Here is a 24,354-nt window from a genome sequence, read left to right on the forward strand (position 1 = left end):
ATATATACCTGGACTGGATTATTTAATATAATTATTTAAATTATAAAAAGCAGTTTATAATTAATAATATTCTATTAGCTGAGAACAATCAGTTTTAGTAAGAAGAGTAGTATAATAATAAACAGTATTTAAAAATATATAATTAAATTACATAATATAATTAATTAATTTTATTTTATCTATTTATTTTTCTCTATACTTCCTCCTTTCCCTCCTCATATTCGATATTCTAGTCTGGATGCACCAAATAAGACATATTTAATCAGCTCTCACATATATAATTACTTAAATTCAGGTGTAGGAGTTTACTTATTAAATAAAATTAAATATAATAAATAAAATATTATTAATATTTAACTAATTTTAATATTAATAATAAAATTAGAAATATATATAAAATTTATTTTTCAAAAAATATATACGTGTATCCAGTCTTCTATTTTAAAGAATTATATTTATAAAATTTATTAAAAATTCTATTTAGCTAGATTCAGAATACTGATATTTTTATTATAATTAATAATAAAAAAAAATATAAAAAGTTAAAAATTTTAATTAATTACTTATCTTACAGCCGTCTGTAATATAAAATTAAATAATTTATGTAAAATTAAATAATTCATATTAAATAAAATAAATTATATATATTATTCTACTAGAAATTAAGGGATTTTCTTTTCAGATATAAAATTATTATATAAAGAATTTTAAGGATTTTCTTTTCAGATATAAAATTATTATATAAAGAATTTTACTTACTTTAATGCTTTTGTTACTTTATTTGATTGAGATTTAATTTCTATAATAAAAGTGTTACATTACTAAGCTAATGATTTTATATATATATAATTCTAGATTTTTAGCCAGGGACTCTGGCCGAGCCCCGGAGATCTTTATGAGTATGAGAATTGATTAAACTAAATTAATAATTTTAATATATAACTCATAAAGCCAGTTGGATATACATAATTCTGAGGTTAATATAAAATCTTACCTCACTGTTTTGAAATATAAACATAATGTTAAAATAAATATAAATATAGAAATTGAGCCATCTCTGCTTTCTAGTATTGTAACTAAATAAAATCAATGTGGTTAACTTGTTATATATATATCTAAATACATATATAACATCTTAAAGATTTGCAGGTATCTGCGGTAATTATAGTATTATAGTCCCATCTTAACTCTTTTGTTTCCTGACAGTAGTTCCTTATATCAGTTAAACCAACAAACCAACGATTTCTCATCACCTACTTTGTTCATAATAATCTGTAGTAGTTTCTAAATGCATGAAATTGAATATTATTATTCAAGTCACGATTTAGACAGGTTAACCGAATGAATGAATAATGATCAACTAGCTTTACGAAATGCCCGAATATGATAATCTGATATAATATAATCATCCGTCGCCGACCTAACCCGTCAGAATACGGCGGCCGTAGCAACGAGTACATCTCACCATATGACAAACATTATCAGTAACCCATAATACCTATACAACAGTTCATGTACCCGATTGATTTCATAGGTTAGGTCCGAGAGAATACGTAAATATATGCGAACTTCTTCATCTCTTGTATGTCATCCACCTGAACAACCTTCTCATCATTGAACATGACCCACCGAGTACCATTACTTCCTGGCACGGCCTTACGCACAATTGCGACATAGTGCCTGTTAAACGTTAGTTCATCCCGTACAAGTTAGCAGACATACATACCCAGCATGCACAGATGAGCCTTTGTGGCACACTATTGATTGCAATTGGTATTTTGCTGGCGTGGCATCAGAGTCTAGATGTATATCACTGGATTCAGGGATGTCAGAGTCTGGACCGATGTCCATTGAATCCTCCGGATGGGTGAACACCCAATCAATTGCCCTGTTGAGATCCCCCTCCGTCGCTGCCAATGCCCTCCTAGCATGACCAGAATTTATGCCCATTTCAGTCAACTGCGCAACCTTAGCTGGGTCTTGCTGGCTCCCTGAGGTGCTGGTAACCACCTTATCGAGCGGCTCGTCGATATCAGGGTCTTCCATGTGAGCAAAGAGCCAGTTCATAGCAGCCTCAACATCCGAGTTGCCGGTCACATAAAGCGCCCTTTCGCACCTTGTATTCGGAAAACCCATGCCGACAAGCTGTTCCATCGCAATTTCATTGGGCTTAAACGTATTTTCAGGTTCCTGAATGTCAGGGAGAAGCTCCTCATCTGGATTGGGCCCGGAGGAAAGGTAAGTACCAAAGTCTATTGGCTCCTCATCAACTTCTACCGGAATATTCAACTTTGTGGGTACCCAATTTATCAGTTCGAACCTCCGCGCATTAATAACCAGTTTCTGCGGTAGGGTTTTGAATGAAGATTGCTTATTGAACCCCTCCGTGGAACCGCAGGACGGGCAGCTGAATTCAACAACTTCCTCGGCTGTAAAAGCATCCAGACATTCTGCTAGAGTGACACTCTCATACTCGTTTGTGGAGCCAGAAGCATTTGCATCGGGGAGCCGACGAGCGGGAACAGGGATCGAAATGTTATCTTGTGCGTCAGCCCTGTAACGAACCTTCTTGCACTGCAAACATTGGAGACGCTGTTGCATAGAGAAGCCGAACGAGGTGATTGGGTTATCTAATCCTCCGGGATGCTTGGACAAGTTTATCTGCTTGAAGAGGTGAAGCATGAACTCGAACGCATCCTGTTGTCTCATCGTAGAGAATTCTTCATGATTACGGCCAACGAGATGCTTGAACATGGCGGGTGCTAAGCCCTTTTGATGAGGAACTTCAGCTGAATCAGGGGAAGACCTGACATCGCTATCGGGTCTGGAGTATCTGCCAGAGAGGATGCCGTCGGCCAGCTTCCGCAGTTGGGTTTCAAGGTCCTCCGCTGGCCTTTGCGTGTGCGGCGGCTCGCTGTTAGGATGGTAATATCGTTTTTGGAACTCAGGCAAGGCGAAAAGGCATTGGACAACACTTGAGAGATAACAACTGTTTCCTAAGTTAGTCAAGCCGGTTAATCCTGGCCCAAACACCGGTGTAAGTTCATGGCCGTCCTCAGAAGTCATCGAAAATTCCCATCTCATATTTTGCTCAACCTGCATCTCCATAAGGCTTTTCTCTGTCTTCTCACGGCCCGCTAGATTGATGCCCCAATTAGCAAGATGAGTAGCCAGGTTAGGATCGGTCCTTTCTTCGTTGCATCTATAGCAGTACACGTCTGCCGAGCCATCTGCAGTTATAGAACCCAGCTTCACTGCAACGGCATGCGATTTTATGTCAGAATGCGCAAGTGCATGCGAGTTTCCTCCAACTCCGCCAAACTGACTGCGACCGCAGCCAAGGTTGCCGCATTCTAGACATAGCCAGAGGTTCTCTTTCAGGTTACACATGGAACACTGGACTAGCTCTGCCCTCCAATTGTGAGCATTATGATAAGGTTAATGCAGGGGAAGAGGAGCAACGCACCCTTAGATTCAATCTGTCTTGACGCTCCCTGGATTAGATTTATGGTATGCTCGCAGGGGATGAACTCCTGCTCCCAGGCCTTGACTTCCTCTCTTTTGGAGAAGGTCATCGCTTTCATCACGCCGTCAATTACAGCTGGCAGCCTACCTCTGGATGCATCGAGATCATTCTGACAGCAAGGATAACAGACAACACGTGTTTTCGTGACATAACGGTCCTCATCGGTTTCAGCGGCGATTGCAAGCTTCGAAATCTTCTGTGGTGGCTCATCCCTCTGTAATTGCACCCTGTCAATCACATGCAACCAGAAAAATATAATACAAACAAGTGACATTGGCACACACCTGGACGTTTTTACGTGATCTTTTAATATTGAGCGCTAGAGGGTGACTGCAACGTTCATAGTGGAGAAAGGCATGATTTCTATCACCAGCGCAGCCTCCATTGAAACATGTTAAGCAAACATTAAGACCATGTTCCTCATCCTGGATATTTTGTTAGGTTTCGAATTGATAGGACAACGATGGGTGCGCACTATTGAGTCGAAACACTGTGTACAGTCTTCCCGATATACAACCTGCGACGAAGCTGGAATCCTCAGCCCTGCGATATAGATATGGTTAGTTACCTGTATGAGCACCGTACTCCAGCTTTAACAACAGACGTCACTGACCTTCAGACGTGACATGGCAACAAGAAGCCATCTTGAGTAGAACTGAAAGCTAATATGGAAGCCTGATATAGCTTATTAGATAAAAGCAATCAGTCCGGAGCCAAGATGCAATGACATTCAGCAAAAGAGCATGCGTCCTTTCCATACAGAGAAGTTATTGTATGAGGATAAGTTGGCAGGTGAAGTTCTTCAAGATCTGCTTTGCCGAAGCTTTGACTGTCAGGTATGTAGAAAGGTGGGGCAAAGTGGGAGAGAGATCTTCATCCTAGATAGTGTATTGTGTAGACGGAGTACCAGTTTCTTTATGGGGTGTTACGGCGTATTACGACATCTACTCGGTTTTAGACCATTAAACACGTAATATTTGCATTCCGAAGTGGGGTAGATGCTTAACGCGCTCCTACCGCGTACTACTCCGGGTCGCGTCTCCATTCGTTGTTTATGCAAATGTCGCTCCAGCAGTAACAAGATTGTACCAGAGCCATCAAAAGCGCCACTACTACTTGTTCATCATTCTACGCTCTGAATCAACACCTCCCAGAGGCAACTGTTTGTGTGTTTCTAACATCATAAGTCTGTTGGACGGAACAACGTTCCCCTGAAACTATTCCAGATGTCTTCAGAAGCAGCATCTCAAGTCTCCGTTGGGGCACTCAGGTCAGTTTCCTGGAACTCACTGTGCATTATCTCACTAATATCCCTCAAGCGCTATCTTCGATGATACAAAGCCTCAAACGCGTGAGCCTGTTGTTCAGTGTGTCCAGATAAAGCCATTGCCAGCTCAGCAGAGCCACCCGGAACGCTACCGAGCTGTATTCAGTGATATTTCAAATTATGTGCAGACGATGCTTGCGACCCGTAAGTGTGCCATAGTTCTAATGGATTGCCAAAGAAACTGCTAATATCCTTGATCTTCCAGAATTGAACCCCATGGTTTCTAGTAAGCTATTACGGAAGGGGTGTTTCGTTCGCCTGAAGTCATTCCAAGCGAACTCCGTGAAAGGCAAAAAGTAAGTGACCACAAACGTCTTCATCACCAATAGTATACCTGACCTACGAGGCAGGATTCTTATTATTCTCGACCTTGAAGTCTTGGAGGGACTAGGAGAGGCCGAGAAGATTGGCGATCCGAAACCACTCGAAAGTAAAACAGATGAAGACGAGAAGCACCAGCCCACTACAATCTCCAGCAATGGTTTCTATGGATCGAAGATATCAGGAGCACAGGTCCAGTCAAATACCGGAGTGCAGTCAGCACGACCTGTTTTGGCCGCAACGCATGCTACTATATATCCCATCGAAGCTATTTCACCATATTCTCACAAATGGACGATCAAAGCACGCTGTACGAGCAAAACAAATATTAGGACCTGGCACAACAGGAATACCGAAGGGAGGCTCTTCAGCGTTAATCTACTGGACGACAGTGGCGAAATACGAGCTACTGGATTTAATGACCAATGCGATATGCTGTATGACGTCTTCCAGGAGGGCGGTGTATACTATATTTCCAACTGCCGCGTGCAGATTGCGAAAAAGCAGTTCACGAACCTGAACAATGATTATGAGCTCACTTTCGAAAGGGATACGGTGGTTGAAAAGGTCAGTCAGAATGCTCAGTTCAAATTGCTCTCTTAACTTACCATATCGCATTAGGCAGAGGATCAGACCGATGTTCCCCAAGTTCGATTCAATTTCACTTCTATCGGTGACCTCCAATCGGTAGAAAAAGATACTACAATCGATGTGATAGGTGTACTGAAGGAGGCCATGGATGTTACACAGATCACATCCAAAACTACAAACAAACCCTATGACAAGCGTGAGCTAATCATGGTTGACAATACTGGGTTCTCCGTTCGCCTGACCATCTGGGGCTCTACGGCGCAGAAATTCAATGCCTCGCCCGAGTCTGTGATAGCTTTCAAAGGTGTGAAGGTCTCTGACTTTGGTGGGCGAAGTCTGAGTTTGCTGAGCTCGGGTTCAATGGCGGTTGATCCTGACATTGAGGAAGCCCACAAGCTCAAAGGCTGGTATGACGCACAAGGTAGGGATGAGAATTTCTCTTCACATGCTTCCTTATTAGGCACAGCCTCATCAACGATGAAGTCGGATCAATTCAAGACCATCGCCCAAATAAGAGAGGAGCAATTGGGTATGTCGGAGGAGGCGGTTTACTTTTCGCTGAAAGCAACAGTCATCTATATTAAGCAGGATAATATGTCTTTTGCTTATCCTGCTTGTCTCTCAGAAGGTTGCAACAAGAAGGTGACCGAGCTTGATCCTGGTCAGTGGCGCTGTGAGCGCTGCGATAAGACTCACCCCCAACCTGACTACCGCTACATAATGCATGTCAATGTCAGCGATCATACCGGCCAACTTTGGCTGAGCTGCTTTGACGACGTGGGCAGATCGATGATGGACATTTCGGCCAATCAGTTAATGGAGCTGTTTCAAACGGACGAAAAAGCAGCTGGCGACGTATTCCAGGATGCCAATTGCCGGACCTGGAATTTCCGATGCCGTGCCAAAATAGACCATTTCGGCGAACAACAACGGTAAGGCGATCCGCTTTGTGGCTTAGATGGCACTGCTAATATCAACTCTCTACCAGTATACGGTATCAGGTATCCTCGGCCAAACCGATTAATTATTCCCACGAGGCTGGACGCCTTGCTGATCTGATTGGATCTTACACTGTATCTTGAATATTCTTTCAGCATGTCGAAGGCTTCTTAAGATTCCGCTTGCAAACCTTGTGCATTATATCATAACACTTTTCAACGACACATGTCCAATTGTGGCTTTGGGTTTGCGCGACATCGGCCGCTATTACTGAGATGGAATGCATGCCTCAAATAATGATTAATTCTGAAAGTTGCTGCTACTAGGTGAACAAAGAGAATATAAGCCAATGTTGATGCTGTAATACCACACTTGACTAGCAATAGCTGTGGCTTGGAATTACAAGAATAGCCACGCTGATTTGACGCCCGCATAAATTTCATTGGGAGTCCGGACGAGGGAGACTTTTGACGAATAGCGGGAATTTTCTGAATAGTCACGTACGAAAGCAGCTGAACTTAATGTTCATACACACATAGTGAAGGCAATTTCGAAAGATATTGGGCCGTTATTGATCCTCATAAACCCCTTACTGCTGCATATGTTCCAATTCCAGCAGTGTGTCCGAATCTTCCATTGGAACCTGTTGCATTCTATTTGCGCATTTAAATATACATACGTAACCTGCTAAAGAGCATATGACGAACACCAGAAGGTCATCAACTAGATCGCAGCGAATTAATAAAGTAATTAGTGTGTGCTGTTTATCTTCAACTACCCCGCAGGTAAGTAGTTAACTTTAGACTAGTAAGTTAACGTAAACTACAATCGGGCGGCCCATCTAATAATGCCATATAAAATCTACTTTTATAATTCAATATATCTCAACCATTTTTGGCCTGTATTAGACCTCGTTCCTAATATACAGACTGAAATAATAATAAGCTTTTTTATTTTTTACTCTTTATTTGTTATTAACTTCTTTTCCGGATTTTCATAATTATATATAATAGCCGGTAATATAGAATACCTGTATTTTACTTGTATCTTAAGATAATCTATATATTTGAAATTTAAAAATCTTTAAATTTTTTTTTAATAGGTCTAGTATATTTATCTTCTAGTTGTTAATCTATATATAATACATTATAGGCCTATTGACGATGTAATTATTGAGGTATAATGAATTTTAAACAAGATATATTCTGTATGCTTGTAAGAGACTCTTCTAGGGGAAAAAGTTAATACAAGACCATAAGCTCTCATTACCCGCAGATACTCTGCGGACCCCTAGAGTCCCCTATATATATTCAGGTACACACGGAACAAGGCAGGGATTCTTGTAAGGACTCACTTTCTTACAATGCTATTACAAGATGGGCCCCGCGATTGTGGTTTATGTTACAGCTTTGTCCTTATGACTAATTGCCCTCGATTTGATGACAAATGATGACGCTGAATGCCGTACTGCACAACCGAGGCGCATAACCAGAGAGCAGAATAAAAACCGTTAGGAGAAACTTGTAAAAACAAATTTTTAAAGAGTCAAGCAAAGATGGGGAGCATCATGAAAGCCATCGGTTAGTTGCTTTGCCTAGACTCTCGAGCGTGATTTGCTAAAAACACCCAGATATCCAAGGGGGCAAAGGAAGTGCCGATGCTCTGTTCGTTGACCAGATCCCAATACCAAAGCCCAGTCCTGGCCAGGCTTTGGTCAAGATCAAAGCATTCGGGCTAAACAGAATGGACTTGCTCCAGCGCGAGGGGAAATACCCTGTTCCTCCGCAAGCTCCTAGCACCATGGGTGTCGAATTTTCTGGAGTAATCAAGGAACTTGGCGCAAACACAAACAATGGCTTTCAAATTGGTGACAGTGTTTTCGGCCTAGCCTATGGCGGTATGTGCCATCCATTTTGATAGGGTGTGTAAGTATTCATTACATTTTAACAGGGGCCTATGCGGAATACATCGTTGTGTCGACCAAGATGTTAATACACAAACCCTCAGGGTTGACATGGGAGGAGGCTGCAGGAATACCGGAGGTATGCTCGACCTCCAACTTCCCGGAAACCAATCCATAATAACCATGACACCATCTCCTTAGACCTGGATAACTGCAAGCCAGGCGCTCTACCTGATCGGTGAATTTAGCGCTGGAAAGTCCGTTCTTTGGCATGCAGGGGCTTCATCCGTATCAATTGCTGGGATCCAACTTGCAAAGATTGGCAAAGCATCTGCTGTCTATGTGACTGCAGGTTCGCAAGAAAAGATTGACTTTTGCGTACATGAACTCGGGGCTACTGCTGGTTACAACTACAAGACTCAAGACTGGGCCTCAGAGATTCTGAAAGAAACGAATGGCCGTGGAGTCGACATTGTAGTCGATTTTGTGGGCGCCACACATTTTCAAGGTAATCTTGACGTGGCCGCACGGGACGCACGTATTGTCCAACTAGGACAGATGAGTGGTTCCATTTTGCCTGCCAATACTGACATCAGTGGAATCCTGAGGAAGAGATTGAGGTTTGAAGGCAGCACTCTTCGAAGCAGGGATGAAGACTACCAGGGGAGACTGCGTGATCTTCTGGTGGACCATGCTTTACCCAAATTCAACGACCAAACTTTCAAAGTCTTCATCGACAAAGTTTTTGCATTTGAAGAAATCGCGGATGCCCATAGGTTGCTCGAGAGCAATCAAACCAAGGGAAAACTAATATGCACAATTGACTGAATGCAAATTGACCCGGTTGAGAAGCCAGCAGCTGACTCAAAGGTGGAAGTGGACACAGTTGGCGTATATACAAATAAATTAACAATGAGGTCACTACGAAGGCAGCCAATGTAGAGAACGTAGGTCTAGTGTAGACATACTATTGTATTGGCGAACATACCCCAATGAGTGCCCGCAAATTTAAGGTTTCCCAAATGGTCTCTGGGCCTTTTATTGTTCTATTTTCGAGTGCCACTGAGCCATTCTGGGCGTTCCTAATTTGAAAACCTCGGGAATATGACTATGTACAGACTACTACGACTACTACGACTACTACGACTACTACGACTACTACGACTACTACGACTACTACGACTACTACGACTACTACGACTACTACGACTACTACGACGACGACGACGACGACGTACTATTATTGCGACGGAGTAGTTCTACTATGTAGGACTCAAAGGCTAGATTGACATTCGCGGTGCAGACCGGACTAACTGGATTGGGATTAATGAGTGGGGCTGAACAGCACTAGGGCAAGAGCTTTAACTATATGGGGTACTTTATCCCGGAGCAAGGTTTTGCTCCAGACGGGAAAGGCCAAAAAGAAAAAGAAAAAAAAAGGTCAATTAAAAATAAAAGTATCCTAAGGGCAAATCGAAGGCGCCCTTAATATTCTATCGAGACGCAGCTGATTTTCTTTTTTTGCTTTCCCCTCCTTTCCTCTTTGTTACAAAAGATCGTACACATATATTCCACACCTAAAGTTGAGAAAGTTTAAGGCAACAACGAAGACAACATGGCCAAGCGTGAACTTCAAGATAAGGGTAGCACTGAGCATAGGGCGAAAAAGAAGTCAAGAAACGAAAAGCACACAAAGAAGGCTGAGGACTCCCAAGCCAGTGCGCAGTCCTCTGAGACGCAGTACACTGACCCGAAAGAACCTTCACCAGCAGTCATAGAGAAGTTTCTCGAAGAAAACTCTGTCAAGATAACGGATACTTTAGAGGGTGCAACGAAGCTTCATCCCATTACCTCTTTCTCTCACCTACCTACCTGCAACAGTGCACTGTACCGTCCTCTTGAATCTTTCACTTCTCCGACTGCCATCCAGTCAGCAACCTGGCCTTTCCTGTTTTCTGGCCGTGATGTAATCGGCATTGCTGAAACTGGGAGTGGTAAGACGCTTGGCTTCGGCTTGCCGTGCCTGAAAAACTTACAAGACTCGGCGAAGAAGGGAAAGCCTTATAAGCCGACAGCGGTGATGATTTCCCCAACGAGAGAACTTGCAATGCAGATACATGATCAGATCTCGAAATTTGCAGAATTAGTGGATATCAAGGTAGCTTGTATCTTCGGGGGTGTGAAGAAAGAGGAGCAGCGTGAGGCCTTGAAGACAGCGGCTATTGTCGTGGCGACGCCAGGAAGACTGAAGGATCTTCAAACTGATGGCTCGGTGGATCTAGGAAAAGTCAAGTATCTTGTTCTGGATGAAGCAGATCGCATGCTGGACAAAGGTTTCGAACAGGATATCAAGGATATCATCCGCCCCATGCCGGTGTCAAAGCGCCAAACTGTAATGTTCACTGCGACCTGGCCCCCAGTGGTTAGGGATCTTGCTGCAACGTTTATGACTTCTCCTGTGACGGTCACAATTGGTGGAGAGCCCTCGGCTGATCCGCGCGCAAATACTAGGATCAAGCAAGTTGTTGAGGTGGTGAAGCCGCACGAAAAAGAACAGAGGCTTGTGCAGCTATTGAATAAGTATCAGAAGGGCCCATCCAGCTCGGATAAGATTCTGGTGTTCTGCTTGTATAAGAAGGAGGCTGTGCGTGTCGAGAGACTTCTTTGGAATAAAGGCTTCAAGGTTGCCGGAATACACGGTGATTTAGGTCAACAGGAACGATTCAAAAGTTTGGAATCCTTCAAAAAAGGCGTCTCAACCGTTCTTGTCGCAACTGATGTGGCAGCTCGTGGTCTCGACATACCCTCAGTTAAGCTTGTCATCAACGTTACGTTTCCCCTGACCGTTGAGGATTACGTACATCGAATTGGCCGGTTAGTGAAGTACCTCGTCCCTGTATGTTGAGTATCGCCTACTGACTGGCCCAAAGGACCGGCCGTGCTGGAGCTGAGGGCCATGCCATCACTCTATTTACTGAGGTTGACAAAGCTCAGTCTGGAGCGTAAGTAGTCATTGTCTTGGAAGCATTCCGATCAAACTCAACCGAGACTGACATGTTATAGTTTAATAAACGTTCTAAAAGCGGCTAATCAGGATGTACCCGAGGATCTTCTCAAATTCGGGGCAACGGTTAAAAAGAAGCAACATGACGCATACGGCGCCTTTTATAAGGATGTCGACACCAATAAGACATCAACCAAGATCGTTTTTGACGATTGATGATGGCTTATTCGCTTTTGGACTTTGGTGTACTGGATGTTTTAAATTTCACCAGCTCGCGGGCTTTTGTGTAATAGATCAACAAATATTTCCGCTCGAGATAAGACCTATCCTCACCATTAGACTGTAGCTTGCATATAAAGTTGTGGAACTTACACGAGAAGAATATACATAGCTCCAAGTATCAGCGCATCTCTCGTCCTATAGATATCAAGAGCATATAGAACTCTTGAGTTAAGAACTATAGACATCGTGATACTGGCGATACAGGTAAGCGGCCGTGGGCTAAGTTCAGAAATAGCGATACCGCTTCCGTGTCGAGACATGAATGTCTGAATAAAGGAAAAGCTCCAGACGATACGAACTGCCATGTTAACAATATTGGCATAAACCATTCCGTGGGCACCGAGAGCGCCAACTTTTAAGAACAAGTACGCCGCGGATGCAAAGCATGCTGAAAACACACCCATCCATACCGCTTGTCTGCGTAATTCTGCTGAGTTTGCTGCTGATGAGACAAATGCTTCACTTATACCATTATAAGCCAGAAATGGTATATAATAGCAATAAAGTGAAAGCAGGCTGCTGATCCTGGGTGAAGCCCAGATGCGCCCGCCTAACAGATGTAGCAATTGAGGTGCCAGAACTGGACCGAGGGGAAATCCCACAACAGCCATCAGACTATATGCACGAAGAACTTCTGTCAACTGAGTTTTAGCAGCATTGATGTTTTCTACACGTAGATTCCCGCTCCCGCCAGAGTTTAGCAGTGAGGAAAAAAGCGTTCGACTGCTTTCTTCAATGGGCTGAAACAAGACGCGAGCCAGGAGACCACCGTAATTAGAGGCTAGTGCATATATGCCTTGATCTTCTAAGCTCGTCATTGTTGCCAGCATCATAGAATCACCCTGGGTGAGAAGATGTTTCACCACCGACTGAAAGAACACATTTGTGGACAGTCCTATCATCGGCCATGAGAATCTCCCCATGAAATAATCTGATCTGTGCCAAGACATTTGTTATCAGATAGAACATTGCAAGTTTAATTTTCCATGGCCTACCTTGACTTTATCTTTGTGGGAAACATAGAAAACTTCTGCTCGTCTGCAACCCTCGGTAGGGCTAGTATATAGCCGCAGATGAGTGTGGAAGAATAACAGAGATAACCAATTGAAAATGGGAGCACGCCAATGCTGTGGCCGGTCCTGGAAGCCCATGCACAAGCAAGGCAGGTCGTAAGGCTTTTTACAAAGGCTGCACTCATCTCAACAACTGCACGTTGTCTGTGTAGCATATATTGCTGCACTACAGTGAAGAAGGGCTCAGTGGAGAGCTCCATAAGGGATGCAACGGAAGTGATGATCACGCTTGCGTGGTAATAGGGTAACTCTGACACCTCTCTCGAAGCCAGCTGTATATAAGATGTAGCAAATGCCATAGCGAACAAAAACCCCAGGGCGAGGCTCAAGTAGGACATGTTCACTACTGACTGCAAGGCTATGTTTCGGGCCTCAGATACATCATTGCCCTTTTTGGGAGCTGTACCAGTGCTATCCTTGTGGGAAACCATGGTGAGGGGCTTGAGTTGCAATGGCTGTCTTTGAATAGCCATTCTGATACTTTCCCTGGAGAAATATAATATCGAGATGAAATATAGCTCCAGTTGGGACGCAACACCCATGATGGCTGGAGGCAAACTCCTTAAGACCAGCTGATTTGCGGTGAAAGTGAATATCCTAGAGGCCAATTGAACGACGATCAGCATCGTCGTCCCGGATGCTGATGATGCCAGCATTGCGCTGACATTCTCATCTACTTGTGACATGTGGACGGGAAAAGGCTCCCGGGCATCGATGACTTTTGTCTAAGAATCTCTGTGATTTCGTAAAGCTGGCCCTGCAGCTTGGGCTCGCAGCAGAAGAATTGATTCTCACTGGTAGAACCCCTTTCGGGGGAGAGGGGCAAGGAATAGAATAAAGATAAGCCCGGGGAAAGAAATCCAAATACCACTCAATGGGAGGAAGTATATGGGGTCCAGCCGAAAAGGCCACGTGCTTTCAGTGTACGAGTTAGTGGTAAGTTCCCGTTCCCGTGCTCTGGCGTTTATCTGCCAGTGTCTAAGCTCCTCCCTTCGTTTTAGTTAGCACAAGCACTGTTTGTGCGCAGCATTGGCTAAGTCTATACAATGTTACGTAATTATATACCATACCTTCAAGATCAATTAAGCACTTTTTATGTTGTATAATCCGGTGTTCCGAGATTCTTTCGAAGCTTCTTTGCGCAGGTCTTTAGTACATTGGAGGAGTCACTTTACATCCTGGCACATGCAACGCGCATAACTCGTGCTCGATTCGAAGCCGATAAAGCGAAAGCCATGTGTGTTGACACCGAGCCACTGGCCATTGAGCTTCCTGCTCTAAGAAGGACTAATTTCTCACTGCCTACAAGGAAGCACCTATGAGGTGGCTGTAGCGGCGGCTATATTATTTCATGTTGATACACTGTGCGAGAAAATCGGAGTCTGACCCTTGTGTACCTAAGTTGCAATAGTTTACTCCATACTGAGTTTCGATAGTTTTGAGAATTGCAGAGTTTAGAGTGAGCATGCCGCCACTTTACTAGGCTCAGCGATGCCACGACAAGTTAAGAAACTCTCGGGCTCCCTTGAAATGAAGTCGCAGATAAGCCCACTGTAGACCAGTGTTTGGAACAAACGATTGATACCCGATAAATAATAGTGGTCAATGAAACAACTAATTTGCGACTCCCGCCCTTATATAGTTCATTCCATTGACCATCTAAGATGACAGTTTAAGCAGATTCTCGACGTTTGGAAGAAGAGTTGATCCACCATGTTACTATACAGTAACTACACGATAACGGAGGAGCTTGGACGAAGGAAAGGAGTTGAGATAGTAGCATACTGCTACTACCTTAGAACGACCGCTAACCCCAAGCAAACGTGTTCACACTTGGTCGGACTGAATAGCTCAGGCCGATAACGTACATAGGAAATCCTCTAGAATGGCGGAAGAAAAAACGGATATCCCCCATTCTTCGTCTTGAACACACTCAGAAGGAAGCTGTACATACCAAGGAGTACGGAACCCCAGATGATCACAGCTACCTGTTGTGCCTTGTTGTCTGCGATACGGGGCACCTTCATTGCAAGGGCAATTGTCGCAAAAGATAGGACGGCATCTGTCGACAGCATTAGCGAATTAGCATCAGATCCACATATGAGGTTAGATGTATGCATGTTATGAAGGGCAACGTACAGATGGCAGCAACAATCTGCGTCTCCATGCCGAACTGGTTTGAAAATCCACCAGCGAAGTAGCTAATACCACCTCTACCATCTCCGGCAACATATGGGACTTTGCGAATATGGTTGAACATGTGGCCACTTGTGAATAGGAGGATGGCAATCAGACTGAAAGCAGCCCACAAGTTCCGGTTACGAACAATGGGAAGGACATAAGGTGACAAAACTGTAAAAAGGGTCACAGCACCCATCAAAATGGTTATGCCGGAGACAAGTCGCATGTAGTTGATCGGACGAACAAGTGGCGGCTTCGGGCCCTCTGGAAGCTGACGGTTCATCCATGTATATAGCTGTTCAGCAGAGATAGGGCTGTAGGTCGACGTCAGTGATAATCAATCGACTAGTAGATTCAGTATATAGTTACCCGCTAAAGTCAAATCGCAGAGGTGCGTCGTCAATCTTGGCGAAGGGGCCAACGGTAGGAGGAAAGACCAGGAGAACAGGCGCAGTTTGGAGCATCAACTATTCAATGCCAATTGTGTCAGTTGAAAATTCTAGACTGCTAGGCCATGTATTGCTGGATACCTTCTGAAAGGTCCCCTTTCCATCGGAAAAGTCAAGGGTCCCGAAGAGCATTTGAAGTCCGTCGGGCTTGGGACCTTTGTTCCAGCTTCGTGCTATGAGCTCCCACTCAGGTTGAAATTCGCGACAAAGAATACACCCATAGCGAGCGTCTGCGGCTGTCAAAAGCACTGCGACATGATAGTCGCGAGGCTTAGATGTTATCTCTTCGTACGATGAGTCGTTCAGTTCGATTGGGGCGGAGCGAGAGAGTGAACGATATCTCTCAAACTTGTCTGTGTCTGCGAGGCCGCAAGAAGCGGAACTGATCATGCAGAGAAAAGACAAGAGAAGGTTGAAGAGCTTCATTTTAGCATGACAATGCAATCGTCAGTTCTGGCGGTGATAAGGAGGCGGATCAGCAATCCGCGAAGAAATTGGCCATGTAGACAAGTTCATGGATGGATAGGCAGCGGAGTACTACGTATCCGAGAAGCCTAGGATGATAGGTGTCCACAACGCGTACGGCTGAGCGGGTCGCTATGCGGGTACTCCGTACTTCTTACTACGTACTAAGATGGTACCTAGATGAGTACGGCTACAGTAAAGGAATTAGACAACTAACTACATATTGCCGCTCAGTCGGGCGGAACGAAGCCGATGTTCTTTGATAGAGCCACTCTTTTAAATCCACTGGAAGCCGAATTGAGAGTAAAAGCCTATAATCAGGCGGTGTATTCCCTGCAACGCTATCCCAACAACCAAGTAGGGCGCCGATACAAACTGGTTACCCAATAATGTTGTACAGGATTAGCATGTCACAAGACAGATGGGACTTATACGTCAAGAATATCTGTCTCAGCAATACAGTGGATGATTACTTAGATCATCCTATGTTCACTAGTCGCCTCTTCAGAAACGGACTGGTTTGCGGTGATGTGCCAGCCATTGTCGATGGTGAAAGGCACCAACACAGAGTCCCAGGACGCTAAGGTTTGGGGACATCCCAGGCAATCCTTTGTAGGCATAGACCTACTCCAATTCGAGGTGTGTCAACAGTATAGTTGACTTCAGCTACGAATAGTGCTAGTCCAGCTTCAACTGTCGATGTATCCTCCGTAAATCAACCGGGAAATGTTTAGACCTTGACAGAGGTTGCTCGCCCCGATCCGCGCCCATTTACCACTTCCGCGGGAGCGCTCCGGCATCCTTTCGCGCGTCACTTGTCATTATTCTATCGAAGTTTGCCAATGCTGCAACCATGCCACTCGTTCTATCTATGAAGTGTTTGCCCGCAACACAGGGCATTGGCCTGCTTAGTTCTCATATTTTAAAGCGATTTTCATCCTCAAAACGATGGCAAGCCCGTCAGCTCAAGGATCGTTTCACAAGGGAAGCAGCAGTGCAGGGCCTAAAAAGCCGCGCGGCCTTCAAGCTCCTCCAAGTACTTAACCAATATGACCCGCCATCCTATACATCCTGATAATTTCTTTGAATAGATAGACGAGAAATACCACATCTTTGAGAGCGGACAAACGGTTGTTGATTTAGTATGATAGCCGCTATTAAGATACCTCAACAAGGGCCATGTTGATTGACAGTATAATTCACCAAATCTAGGGTTATGCTCCTGGCTCTTGGTCCCAAGTGCGTCGAGTGCAGGGTGAAGATTATGCCAATCAAAGCCTTGGCTAACACCACATCAGGTAGCAGTAGCTAGAACGCAACCACACGGCCGTGTCCTTGGCGTTGACATTATTCCGGCCCAGCCCCCCAAGGGAGTGTCTACGATTCAAGGCAACTTCCTCGACCCGAATATCCAGGCCTATGTACGCGAATTTGTGCGCGACGCCAATAGGGGTAGACCACATCCTCCAAGTACGATTTTGGATGCCGAATACGATGACACGCAGCTCAAATCGAATGCGAACGCGAGCTCTGATAAGCAAACCGACCCCAAGCAATGGGATCGCAACTACTCGGTAGATGTTGTCCTAAGCGATATGTCCGCTCCCTGGTTCCAAACAGCGGGGTTTGGGAAAAGAAGTCTAAGTGATCCGTATAACAGGATGATGAACACAAGCGGTATTAGTTTCAAAGACCATGCAGGTAGTATGGTAAGATGCTGAGTTTGCCCCATACTCGAAGTTTCCCTCAGCTGATGGGAAATAGGATCTTTGCCACGCAGCTTTGCAGTTCAGCCAAGAAGTTCTCCGCACTGGAGGGCACTTCGTCTGCAAATTTTACCAAGGAGCCGAAGATAAGGCCCTAGAGGAACAGCTCAGGAAATTATTTCGGAAAGTCCACCGCCTTAAACCGGAATCGTCGCGCAATGTAAGCATCCACTGGCCTCGTAAAACACAGCAATAAACTGGCCTTCAAAGTCCTGAACATCTGTGCAGGAATCCAAAGAATCTTATTTCATTGGTCTCGGTCGAAAATAGTACCCAGAGTCAGGTATGTCCTCGGAAATAGATGAAACATAGTATGATGAGGTGCTACATTTCGATGGCATTTGTAACTGACCTGCCCCTTCCTTAGCATCAAACCGGGCTCAGTCATATCTCTTCTGCTGAATCGAAGTCCTCATCCCATTCTACGTCAGCAAGTGAAGCCTCTGCTGTAGCATGCACCTTGGGATATTGTCAGTGAATTGCCTAAAGCCAAAAAGGACAAGGAAATCCGGAGGTGGCTGGAGTTCGCATAACATAGGACAAGGACAAAAGAAGGGCTAAATGGAAAGAATGGATAAACGAACCTCCTTGAGACCGCTCAGTTCTTCAACGTACCCAGGCTCATTCAAAGCCCTTAGAACGAAATCCCAACCGCCCTCTTCGTAAGCGCGGGTGATGTTATCTGAACAAGCGCTGCAGTGTTTGTAGCTTCTGCCCGTGACTGGAATATTTTCGAATGTTGCAAGGAATCCCCTGACTTGATGTGGCACGAGTCCCAGTGGATGGTCTCCTCGATCATCACTGCGCGAGGTCGGGGCCGGTGCTGCAGCACCCAGAGGATGTTGAAGAAGGGAAACAAGCAACTCTACCAGTAAAGCCGAAGCTATGGCGGCCACACCAGGCCGAGTAACGGTACATTGCTGATCAAGTGTTTGATCTTTGACAGACTTCAAATATTTTAGCATAGCGACCTCTAGGCCGGAGTGGCTCTACTCACGTTCATTGGTGCAACGACATCGTTACAAAAGTAGCACCCGAGTTCTGTTGGTGGCTCTGCAATCGCTTTGATTCCATGTCGCATAACCACATAAGAATCGAAACCGAGGGCCGCATTCATAACGATCTTGCCAGCTGCCTTCCCCATGACCGTTGGCAGCCAGCGTGCTTCGCGCGTATCCATTAGGAGAAAAATGGCATCATGCTCTTCAACAAGTCTCTGGAGTACCTCAAATTCTGCCCGGGACTTTTCAGCATCAATGACAGGGTGTCCAACCATGGGTACAGAGAGGACATGGCCCGTAGAGTTGACTCCAGGGTAGATTTCCAACAGGGCCTGAGACGCACGAAGAGCCTTCTTCACCCCACCATCTATACAATCGGCAAAGTTGTAGAGTGGTTGCCTCACAGGGTTGGAGAACGACACGGACCCATTATCCACAAAGGTGATTTTAGACACCCCCCAGCCCTATTCTCATTATCAGATGCCCATACATACTCAGATCTCCCGAGATTTTCGTACCATCAAATTCCTCGCAACATAGCTCCCGAGGGTTCCCGCCCCCAATAGGAGGCACTTGGTGTGCTTGATTTTCTCGAGGTTAAGATTGGGGCTGATACGCCACTTCATGAGCTTAAGATTCAGATCGACCGACTGATCGGCTAGTCTGAGGTTTGGATTAGTATATGATACAAAGAGGCCTCAATAAGGAATGTGATGACCTCACCTCTTAGGATCCAAGTACTCTGTGAGGTTAACGAAGCGACCTGTTAATTTACCGGCTGGATTACGCTCCCAGCCGGTCACCTTCGGCATATCTTCGCTCAAATTTTGCGACTCTGCAGCCGGTGCTTGTATGTCATCCGATTGCAGAGTCAACACTGTGCTTTTGTACTGACCGCGACTGGGATGCGGCTGCATGTCACGGTATCTCAGTACCTGGATCTTATTGAGTCCCCACCGTCGTTTTACAAGTACCAGAAGGTTCCTCAGCATCCAGCCGGGTGCATCCTCGTAATTTGAAGGATCAGCGAAACAGACGAAGCAGTCTTCAAACCTGGCTTCTTTGAAGAAGCCATCCTCGTAGGCTAGGAGAGGAGCAATCCTCCACCGTGGGCCATCGTGATTTGATGATTCCGTAACATTGTCGGTGATCCCTGAGTTGCTTTCAACTATTGTTCCATTGCTGGCACCATGAACTCTCCTGGCTAAGAAAAACCCTCGCTGGCGGTCTTCTACACTGTAGCTCCATGTCTTGATTGTTTCCACGAGATTTGATATTTCAGCATCTTTTAGACCTCCAGCTGGTGACACAGCTTCTCTAGTCTGACCGGAGTTACCAGCTTCCTCGGTCTTCTCAAGAAGGGCCCAGGAAGGGCTCGAGTGCAGCGCCGGAAATGCGAACCAATAGTGAAATTTGTATTTCTTTAGATCCGCGTACGACAAGATGAAAAATGACGCAAGCAAAGAGGGGCACGAATAGATAGTGCCGTCGCATATAGCATCCCAGATCTAGTATGTCTACAAGTCAGCATAACTCTGATTAGCCCATAAGTGTGTGCCCAACCGTTTTCGCGGACTGCTGAAGAATATGTGCCTTATCGATGTTTGAGTACTCTTCAAGTGTATTGACATTCTTGATCAATCCTTCAGCTCGATAAAACCCAGCCGGTGTTCTGGTGACCAAGCGGCTTGTCAGTATATCATTGCTCGTAAACATCCAAGCCCGCAGTAGATCATAACTCACTCATCGCTTGTTAGGGCGTTCCCATGTATCTGCATTCGACAGGAGGCATTAGGGAGGTCTGTAGGTCGAACTTCATAGAGACCTAGCACTTTACGGGCAGCATCGTCAAGCTTGTCGTGATTGATCTTGAGTGATGATAAAGCCGTATAAAACGGGAACTCTATATCGGAAGCGAACGGAGTGTAGCGCATGATTGAGCTCATCTCCTCTTACAACTGGGTTGAGATGTCGGTGCGTTCCTCGGGTGTAGAGGAGCTATTTGAGTAGGACCATATTCCACGCTGAGTGAACTGATCTTATGAGTGTAGCGGTCTAGAACAGCGTCCGCACGATTCTTGTGCTTTCACTATATACTCGAAATACCGTAGGGGTGAGGGGACCCTAAGCGCGTCTGCTGGGGAAGAGGGGGTGATCCGTTATCTGTGGTGGGGCAAGAAGTCACAGGGCATAGAATCATTAGTAACTTGGTTACCCCACCCTCTGGATCAAGATACGACCTAGCCTTGGTACGACGTGTCGTATTTGATATTGCGTGGTGCACTCCGCTAGTACTTGGTATGTAAAAGATAGAAATAACTTATCACTTGAGTAGTAGGTACAGGTTACAGTGTTCCTTACTACTGCATTGTATAGATACGTGTCGCTACGCAGTGGTCCTGCTAGATTGCGCTGCCGGGACCTCAACGGTATTAACCCCGACTCACGTCTAAGGTAGATTAGCATGCAAACCACCTCTGGCTATAAATATTCCCAATACAATAACATCATGACTATGTGTAAGCTTCATATGAGACTCGCTTTTGCGATATTGTTAGAATGTTGACACGTCTCTGACTTTCGCTGATTACGTCATAAGATGCTTATGAACGTTCTGACCAGTGGCTGTATTGAAGTAATTTCATTATAAAAGCCTCACAGATGAGGTGTGGAAGGATAAATGCATATTTACAGAGACCCGTATGAGGACTAGCGGATGTGAGCCTTGTGACGCAAGGCCGCAAAGTTCCCTCCTCTGTTGGTGTAAAGACATTTGCAAAAAAAACTGCTAGCCAAGCGAGATAACAGAATCAATAATAGTATATCCACCCACTCGTAGATGCCGTGTACATGTGCAGGTAAAGTCAGTTAAGCGGAGAGTTCAGAATACGGATAGAGTAGGTCTCCCATCACACGCAAGCTCGCTTCGGTTAACCAAGTATGTCAGTTTAAAGAAAACAGAGCGTGCTTGTATAACTTGCAGGCTGATTCGTGCTCCATGAGGAATAATGTGGTCAAAAATCTCACGATCGGTCAGAAGCATAGCTTTAATTGCCCACTTCAGGCCTGCGGACGAGAAATCCTCCATTGTCCAAGTGACGTTTGACATCGCTGACAGTATATTCACCTCGGTGGAACTGTGAAAGTTTAGATAAGAAATTAGCCAACTAAACGGGTTCTCGACCGGTTTGAACGAAATTATTACTTACCATGCCAGCGCCTAGGGCGGCATCAGTCGTAGTATTTTGGAAGACTTCTGCAAAATGTTCGGGGTTTCCAGCACCGCTGGAGGCAATCACTGGTATCTTAATGGCGGCTTTCACATCACTGATCAATTCCAGATCAAATCCGCTGTTGCTTCCGTCCTTGTCGATGCAATTTAGCAAGAGTTCACCAGCACCCATTGCTTCAACCGCCTTCGCTAGTTGCCGGACGTCGAGGTCTCGAGACTCTCTGCCACCCTTGATAGTGCATTGGTACCAGCAAAACGTCTGGCCAGCAGCATTCGGGTACTTTGTCCGGATTGTATGATGGTTGGTATCTTCTGGCCCGTCCACATAGACACGTTTAGGATCCACACTCACGACCACAGCCTGGTTACCATATGCTTTTGATATAGATTCTATAGCCGTCTTGCCAGTCAGCTTTTCGCCCCCTTCATAATACTCCTCTGCTGCGATAACAGCATCCGAACCGATGCTGACTTTATCGGCACCAGACTTGAAATACATTGTCGCAACATCAAGGGCTGAGACGTGAGTGCCATCTGTGTCAATAGTGTCCTTGATACCGCCCCCGATAGTCAGCGGTACGAAGACAGTTTCTGAGGTCCTCCTGAGGATTTCCAGCATGGGAGCATCTGCAACAGGACAGTTTCTGAAGGAAGTGATGTTCAAGAACGTCACCTCATCAGCCCCTTGTTCGTAGTACTTCTTGGCCATGTCCACGGGCTTCCCTAAGTTTCTGACTTGGCCTCCTGTATCTACCCCGTCCTTTTCACGAACATCATACTGGTCCCCTTTCGTGACGACGAGATCACCAGAATCATTGGTGCGAACATCAAGACAGGCAATGATTCTACGTGTCAGCCCATCTTTTTTGTCCAAGGAGAGCGACGCTTGCGGGGTAAGCGTTTGAAAGCGATCACCATTTAGGAAGGCGCTAATAGTCCGTAATCCAGCCTGGCCACTTTTCTCCGGGTGGAACTGAGTCGCGAAGACATTCTCTCGTGCAATAGCACCGACAAATTCTTCTTCGCCGTAAGTAGCTGTGGCGACTGACCAGCCATCCTTCTCAAGGAGCCCTGGGGTGTAGAGAGCTGCGTAGGAGTGGACGTAGTAGTATTTGCTGCTTGGGACTAATCCGTAGAAGCTCTGACTATCCGCAGACCCAATTTTGGTGTCTATAGCAGAGTTCCAGCCTATGTGGGGTACACTCTTAGTGTCGGGATTGAATTTCTGCATCCGCATCGGAATCAATCCCAGCCCCGGAACATCTGAGTCCTCCTCAGACCCTTCAAAAAGTGATTGTAGACCAACACAAATTCCCATGAATGGCTTCCCGGAAGCTATGTGTTGCCTGACCGGATCCAAGTAGCCTCCCTCTGAAAGTTGAGATAAGCAATGGCCGAAATGACCGACACCTGGTAGGATGAGCTTCTGTTAAACAGTTAGCGCAACATTGTGTGGTTTGTAATATCACTTTGTTTTACCTCTGCATTCTTCAGATCACTTGGAGACTTAATCCATTCCACCTCATAGCCGACTTTGTTGATCGCATTGACCAGGGAGCGGACATTTCCGGCGACGTAATCTAGCAGATGTACCGTAGGCATTGTGGCATGTGTTCTACCAATGTCTTGTGCAAAAATGCTCTGGAAATGTTGAACAGGGGTATAGGTCTCCGCTGGTTTGAAGGCCAGTCTTTTTGCGGCCACTCCCAGCAGTAGGTCTTCGAAAATAAAGTCTTGAGAATAGAAAAAGTCGCAATTTGACTTGGGACGATTATTCTTCTTCACCCCACCATGGCTGGCCATGCCGAGCTGAGTCATTCGCAAGAACCCACTTTTAGTTAGTTACGTTAATTCAGTAGGTAAGTATATCTCCAGTTATGATATTGCTCTCTCTCCATAACGATGTGTATATTCATTACTCCTAAACTCCATCTTGCTCTTTCTTGCTTCCTATAAAGCTTTCTTGCCCTTCCAAAATTTACCTCTTTAAAGGTATTTTTGTAGTCTGACTGTAATCCCTAGCTCATTTCTCTTTCACTCCCTAAACCCCGATCCGTATGTTCCGCCTTTGGTACCGATTAATGCATTTTATTGCTGGTCAATTGGACAGCGGGACCCAATAAAACCTTGACCGCCTTTGCCATGAGCATTGAAAGCATTGATTACTACGTATCTATATCCCCCCTCCCCACGCCGCATGTTTCCCTACCTGTAAGCAGATACTAATATTTCCTTCCTCCTGAGCCCAGTTGGCGCCTTACCTCTGAGCAGCCACCATTTAACTTACAACATTT

General features: G+C 45.2%; 9 protein-coding genes across 9 annotated transcripts; 4 read left to right on the top strand and 5 right to left on the bottom strand.

Annotated features, from left to right (window-relative positions):
* Positions 1-1,073: 1,073 nt before the first annotated feature.
* Positions 1,074-4,443, bottom strand: BDQ94DRAFT_149329 (ubiquitin-specific protease UBP14). The gene is made up of 7 exons (XM_026767362.1): positions 4,255-4,443; positions 4,140-4,201; positions 4,002-4,069; positions 3,811-3,951; positions 3,467-3,740; positions 1,727-3,407; positions 1,074-1,680 (listed from the first exon to the last, which is right to left on the bottom strand). The coding sequence occupies exons 2-7, from the start codon at positions 4,168-4,170 to the stop codon at positions 1,536-1,538; spliced, it is 2,340 nt and encodes a 779-aa protein (XP_026623020.1). The 5' UTR covers positions 4,171-4,201; positions 4,255-4,443; the 3' UTR covers positions 1,074-1,535.
* Positions 4,444-4,565: 122 nt separating this feature from the next.
* Positions 4,566-7,186, top strand: BDQ94DRAFT_78069 (replication factor A subunit protein RFA1). Its single transcript, XM_026776525.1, has 6 exons — positions 4,566-4,796; positions 4,846-4,997; positions 5,059-5,149; positions 5,204-5,741; positions 5,796-6,697; positions 6,754-7,186. Exons 1-6 carry the CDS (start codon positions 4,753-4,755, stop codon positions 6,845-6,847), a joined length of 1,821 nt encoding a protein of 606 aa, XP_026623021.1. The 5' UTR covers positions 4,566-4,752; the 3' UTR covers positions 6,848-7,186.
* Positions 7,187-8,205: 1,019 nt separating this feature from the next.
* Positions 8,206-9,536, top strand: BDQ94DRAFT_149337 (NAD(P)H-quinone oxidoreductase). The gene is made up of 4 exons (XM_026767363.1): positions 8,206-8,284; positions 8,335-8,601; positions 8,655-8,746; positions 8,809-9,536. The coding sequence occupies exons 1-4, from the start codon at positions 8,260-8,262 to the stop codon at positions 9,433-9,435; spliced, it is 1,011 nt and encodes a 336-aa protein (XP_026623022.1). The 5' UTR covers positions 8,206-8,259; the 3' UTR covers positions 9,436-9,536.
* A 494-nt stretch (positions 9,537-10,030) lies between these two features.
* dbp3 (RNA-dependent ATPase DBP3) lies at positions 10,031-11,903 on the top strand. Its single transcript, XM_026776526.1, has 3 exons — positions 10,031-11,481; positions 11,538-11,609; positions 11,671-11,903. Exons 1-3 carry the CDS (start codon positions 10,223-10,225, stop codon positions 11,825-11,827), a joined length of 1,488 nt encoding a protein of 495 aa, XP_026623023.1. The 5' UTR covers positions 10,031-10,222; the 3' UTR covers positions 11,828-11,903.
* BDQ94DRAFT_161570 (Rft protein-domain-containing protein) lies at positions 11,835-13,652 on the bottom strand (the record flags this gene model as incomplete). Its single annotated transcript, XM_026769399.1, has 3 exons — positions 11,835-11,934; positions 11,984-12,829; positions 12,889-13,652. The coding sequence occupies 3 exons, from the start codon at positions 13,650-13,652 to the stop codon at positions 11,835-11,837; spliced, it is 1,710 nt and encodes a 569-aa protein (XP_026623024.1).
* A 788-nt stretch (positions 13,653-14,440) lies between these two features.
* BDQ94DRAFT_78103 (OST3/OST6 family protein) lies at positions 14,441-16,154 on the bottom strand. Its single transcript, XM_026776528.1, has 4 exons — positions 15,678-16,154; positions 15,517-15,614; positions 15,106-15,461; positions 14,441-15,028 (listed from the first exon to the last, which is right to left on the bottom strand). The coding sequence occupies exons 1-4, from the start codon at positions 16,020-16,022 to the stop codon at positions 14,847-14,849; spliced, it is 981 nt and encodes a 326-aa protein (XP_026623025.1). The 5' UTR covers positions 16,023-16,154; the 3' UTR covers positions 14,441-14,846.
* Positions 16,155-16,877: 723 nt separating this feature from the next.
* BDQ94DRAFT_149347 (RlmE family RNA methyltransferase) lies at positions 16,878-18,432 on the top strand. The gene is made up of 8 exons (XM_026767364.1): positions 16,878-17,097; positions 17,153-17,203; positions 17,274-17,300; positions 17,360-17,658; positions 17,722-17,770; positions 17,826-17,987; positions 18,056-18,110; positions 18,195-18,432. The coding sequence occupies exons 1-7, from the start codon at positions 16,915-16,917 to the stop codon at positions 18,095-18,097; spliced, it is 813 nt and encodes a 270-aa protein (XP_026623026.1). The 5' UTR covers positions 16,878-16,914; the 3' UTR covers positions 18,098-18,110; positions 18,195-18,432.
* On the bottom strand, positions 17,868-20,968 carry BDQ94DRAFT_78122 (putative autophagy ubiquitin-activating enzyme ApgG). The gene is made up of 7 exons (XM_026776529.1): positions 20,572-20,968; positions 20,392-20,500; positions 19,552-20,336; positions 19,347-19,491; positions 18,825-19,292; positions 18,412-18,774; positions 17,868-18,286 (listed from the first exon to the last, which is right to left on the bottom strand). Exons 1-7 carry the CDS (start codon positions 20,772-20,774, stop codon positions 18,212-18,214), a joined length of 2,148 nt encoding a protein of 715 aa, XP_026623027.1. The 5' UTR covers positions 20,775-20,968; the 3' UTR covers positions 17,868-18,211.
* Positions 20,969-21,444: 476 nt separating this feature from the next.
* Positions 21,445-23,863, bottom strand: BDQ94DRAFT_181808 (imidazoleglycerol-phosphate synthase; the record flags this gene model as incomplete). The annotated part of the gene is made up of 3 exons (XM_026773985.1): positions 21,445-21,965; positions 22,038-23,486; positions 23,540-23,863. 3 exons carry the CDS (start codon positions 23,861-23,863, stop codon positions 21,876-21,878), a joined length of 1,863 nt encoding a protein of 620 aa, XP_026623028.1. The 3' UTR covers positions 21,445-21,875.
* Positions 23,864-24,354: the final 491 nt, after the last annotated feature.

The sequence above is a fragment of the Aspergillus welwitschiae genome (genome assembly GCF_003344945.1).
Source record: "Aspergillus welwitschiae strain CBS 139.54b unplaced genomic scaffold BDQ94scaffold_32, whole genome shotgun sequence".
Taxonomy (NCBI): Eukaryota; Fungi; Ascomycota; class Eurotiomycetes; order Eurotiales; family Aspergillaceae; genus Aspergillus; species Aspergillus welwitschiae.

What these genes read in the sequence shown, in the direction of transcription:
- BDQ94DRAFT_149329 (XM_026767362.1), bottom strand. Translation starts at nt 4,170, where the DNA reads ATGGCTTCTTGTTGCCATGTCACGTCTGAAG. An exon ending in TTGCCATGTCACGTCTGAAG is followed by an intron (nt 4,070 to 4,139) that starts GTCAGTGACGTC and finishes TCTATATCGCAG; the next exon opens with GGCTGAGGATTCCAGCTTCG. An exon ending in CACAGTGTTTCGACTCAATA is followed by an intron (nt 3,952 to 4,001) that starts GTGCGCACCCAT and finishes CAAAATATCCAG; the next exon opens with GATGAGGAACATGGTCTTAA.
- BDQ94DRAFT_78069 (XM_026776525.1), top strand. Translation starts at nt 4,753, where the DNA reads ATGTCTTCAGAAGCAGCATCTCAAGTCTCCGTTGGGGCACTCAG. An exon ending in GTCTCCGTTGGGGCACTCAG is followed by an intron (nt 4,797 to 4,845) that starts GTCAGTTTCCTG and finishes ATATCCCTCAAG; the next exon opens with CGCTATCTTCGATGATACAA. An exon ending in GGGATACGGTGGTTGAAAAG is followed by an intron (nt 5,742 to 5,795) that starts GTCAGTCAGAAT and finishes ATATCGCATTAG; the next exon opens with GCAGAGGATCAGACCGATGT.
- BDQ94DRAFT_149337 (XM_026767363.1), top strand. Translation starts at nt 8,260, where the DNA reads ATGGGGAGCATCATGAAAGCCATCG. An exon ending in GAGCATCATGAAAGCCATCG is followed by an intron (nt 8,285 to 8,334) that starts GTTAGTTGCTTT and finishes AAAAACACCCAG; the next exon opens with ATATCCAAGGGGGCAAAGGA. An exon ending in AGGCTGCAGGAATACCGGAG is followed by an intron (nt 8,747 to 8,808) that starts GTATGCTCGACC and finishes CCATCTCCTTAG; the next exon opens with ACCTGGATAACTGCAAGCCA.
- dbp3 (XM_026776526.1), top strand. Translation starts at nt 10,223, where the DNA reads ATGGCCAAGCGTGAACTTCAAGATAAGGGTAGCACTGAGCATAGGGCG. An exon ending in TACGTACATCGAATTGGCCG is followed by an intron (nt 11,482 to 11,537) that starts GTTAGTGAAGTA and finishes ACTGGCCCAAAG; the next exon opens with GACCGGCCGTGCTGGAGCTG. An exon ending in GACAAAGCTCAGTCTGGAGC is followed by an intron (nt 11,610 to 11,670) that starts GTAAGTAGTCAT and finishes GACATGTTATAG; the next exon opens with TTTAATAAACGTTCTAAAAG.
- BDQ94DRAFT_78103 (XM_026776528.1), bottom strand. Translation starts at nt 16,022, where the DNA reads ATGAAGCTCTTCAACCTTCTCTTGTCTTTTCTCTGCATGATCAGTTCC. An exon ending in GAAAGGGGACCTTTCAGAAG is followed by an intron (nt 15,615 to 15,677) that starts GTATCCAGCAAT and finishes GGCATTGAATAG; the next exon opens with TTGATGCTCCAAACTGCGCC. An exon ending in GCAGATTGTTGCTGCCATCT is followed by an intron (nt 15,029 to 15,105) that starts GTACGTTGCCCT and finishes TGCTGTCGACAG; the next exon opens with ATGCCGTCCTATCTTTTGCG.
- BDQ94DRAFT_149347 (XM_026767364.1), top strand. Translation starts at nt 16,915, where the DNA reads ATGCCACTCGTTCTATCTATGAAGTGTTTGCCCGCAACACAGGGCATT. An exon ending in CTCCTGGCTCTTGGTCCCAA is followed by an intron (nt 17,301 to 17,359) that starts GTGCGTCGAGTG and finishes ACACCACATCAG; the next exon opens with GTAGCAGTAGCTAGAACGCA. An exon ending in AACCGGAATCGTCGCGCAAT is followed by an intron (nt 17,988 to 18,055) that starts GTAAGCATCCAC and finishes ACATCTGTGCAG; the next exon opens with GAATCCAAAGAATCTTATTT.
- BDQ94DRAFT_78122 (XM_026776529.1), bottom strand. Translation starts at nt 20,774, where the DNA reads ATGAGCTCAATCATGCGCTACACTCCGTTCGCTTCCGATATAGAGTTC. An exon ending in AACGCCCTAACAAGCGATGA is followed by an intron (nt 20,501 to 20,571) that starts GTGAGTTATGAT and finishes CTTGGTCACCAG; the next exon opens with AACACCGGCTGGGTTTTATC. An exon ending in ATGTCGTTGCACCAATGAAC is followed by an intron (nt 18,775 to 18,824) that starts GTGAGTAGAGCC and finishes AAATATTTGAAG; the next exon opens with TCTGTCAAAGATCAAACACT.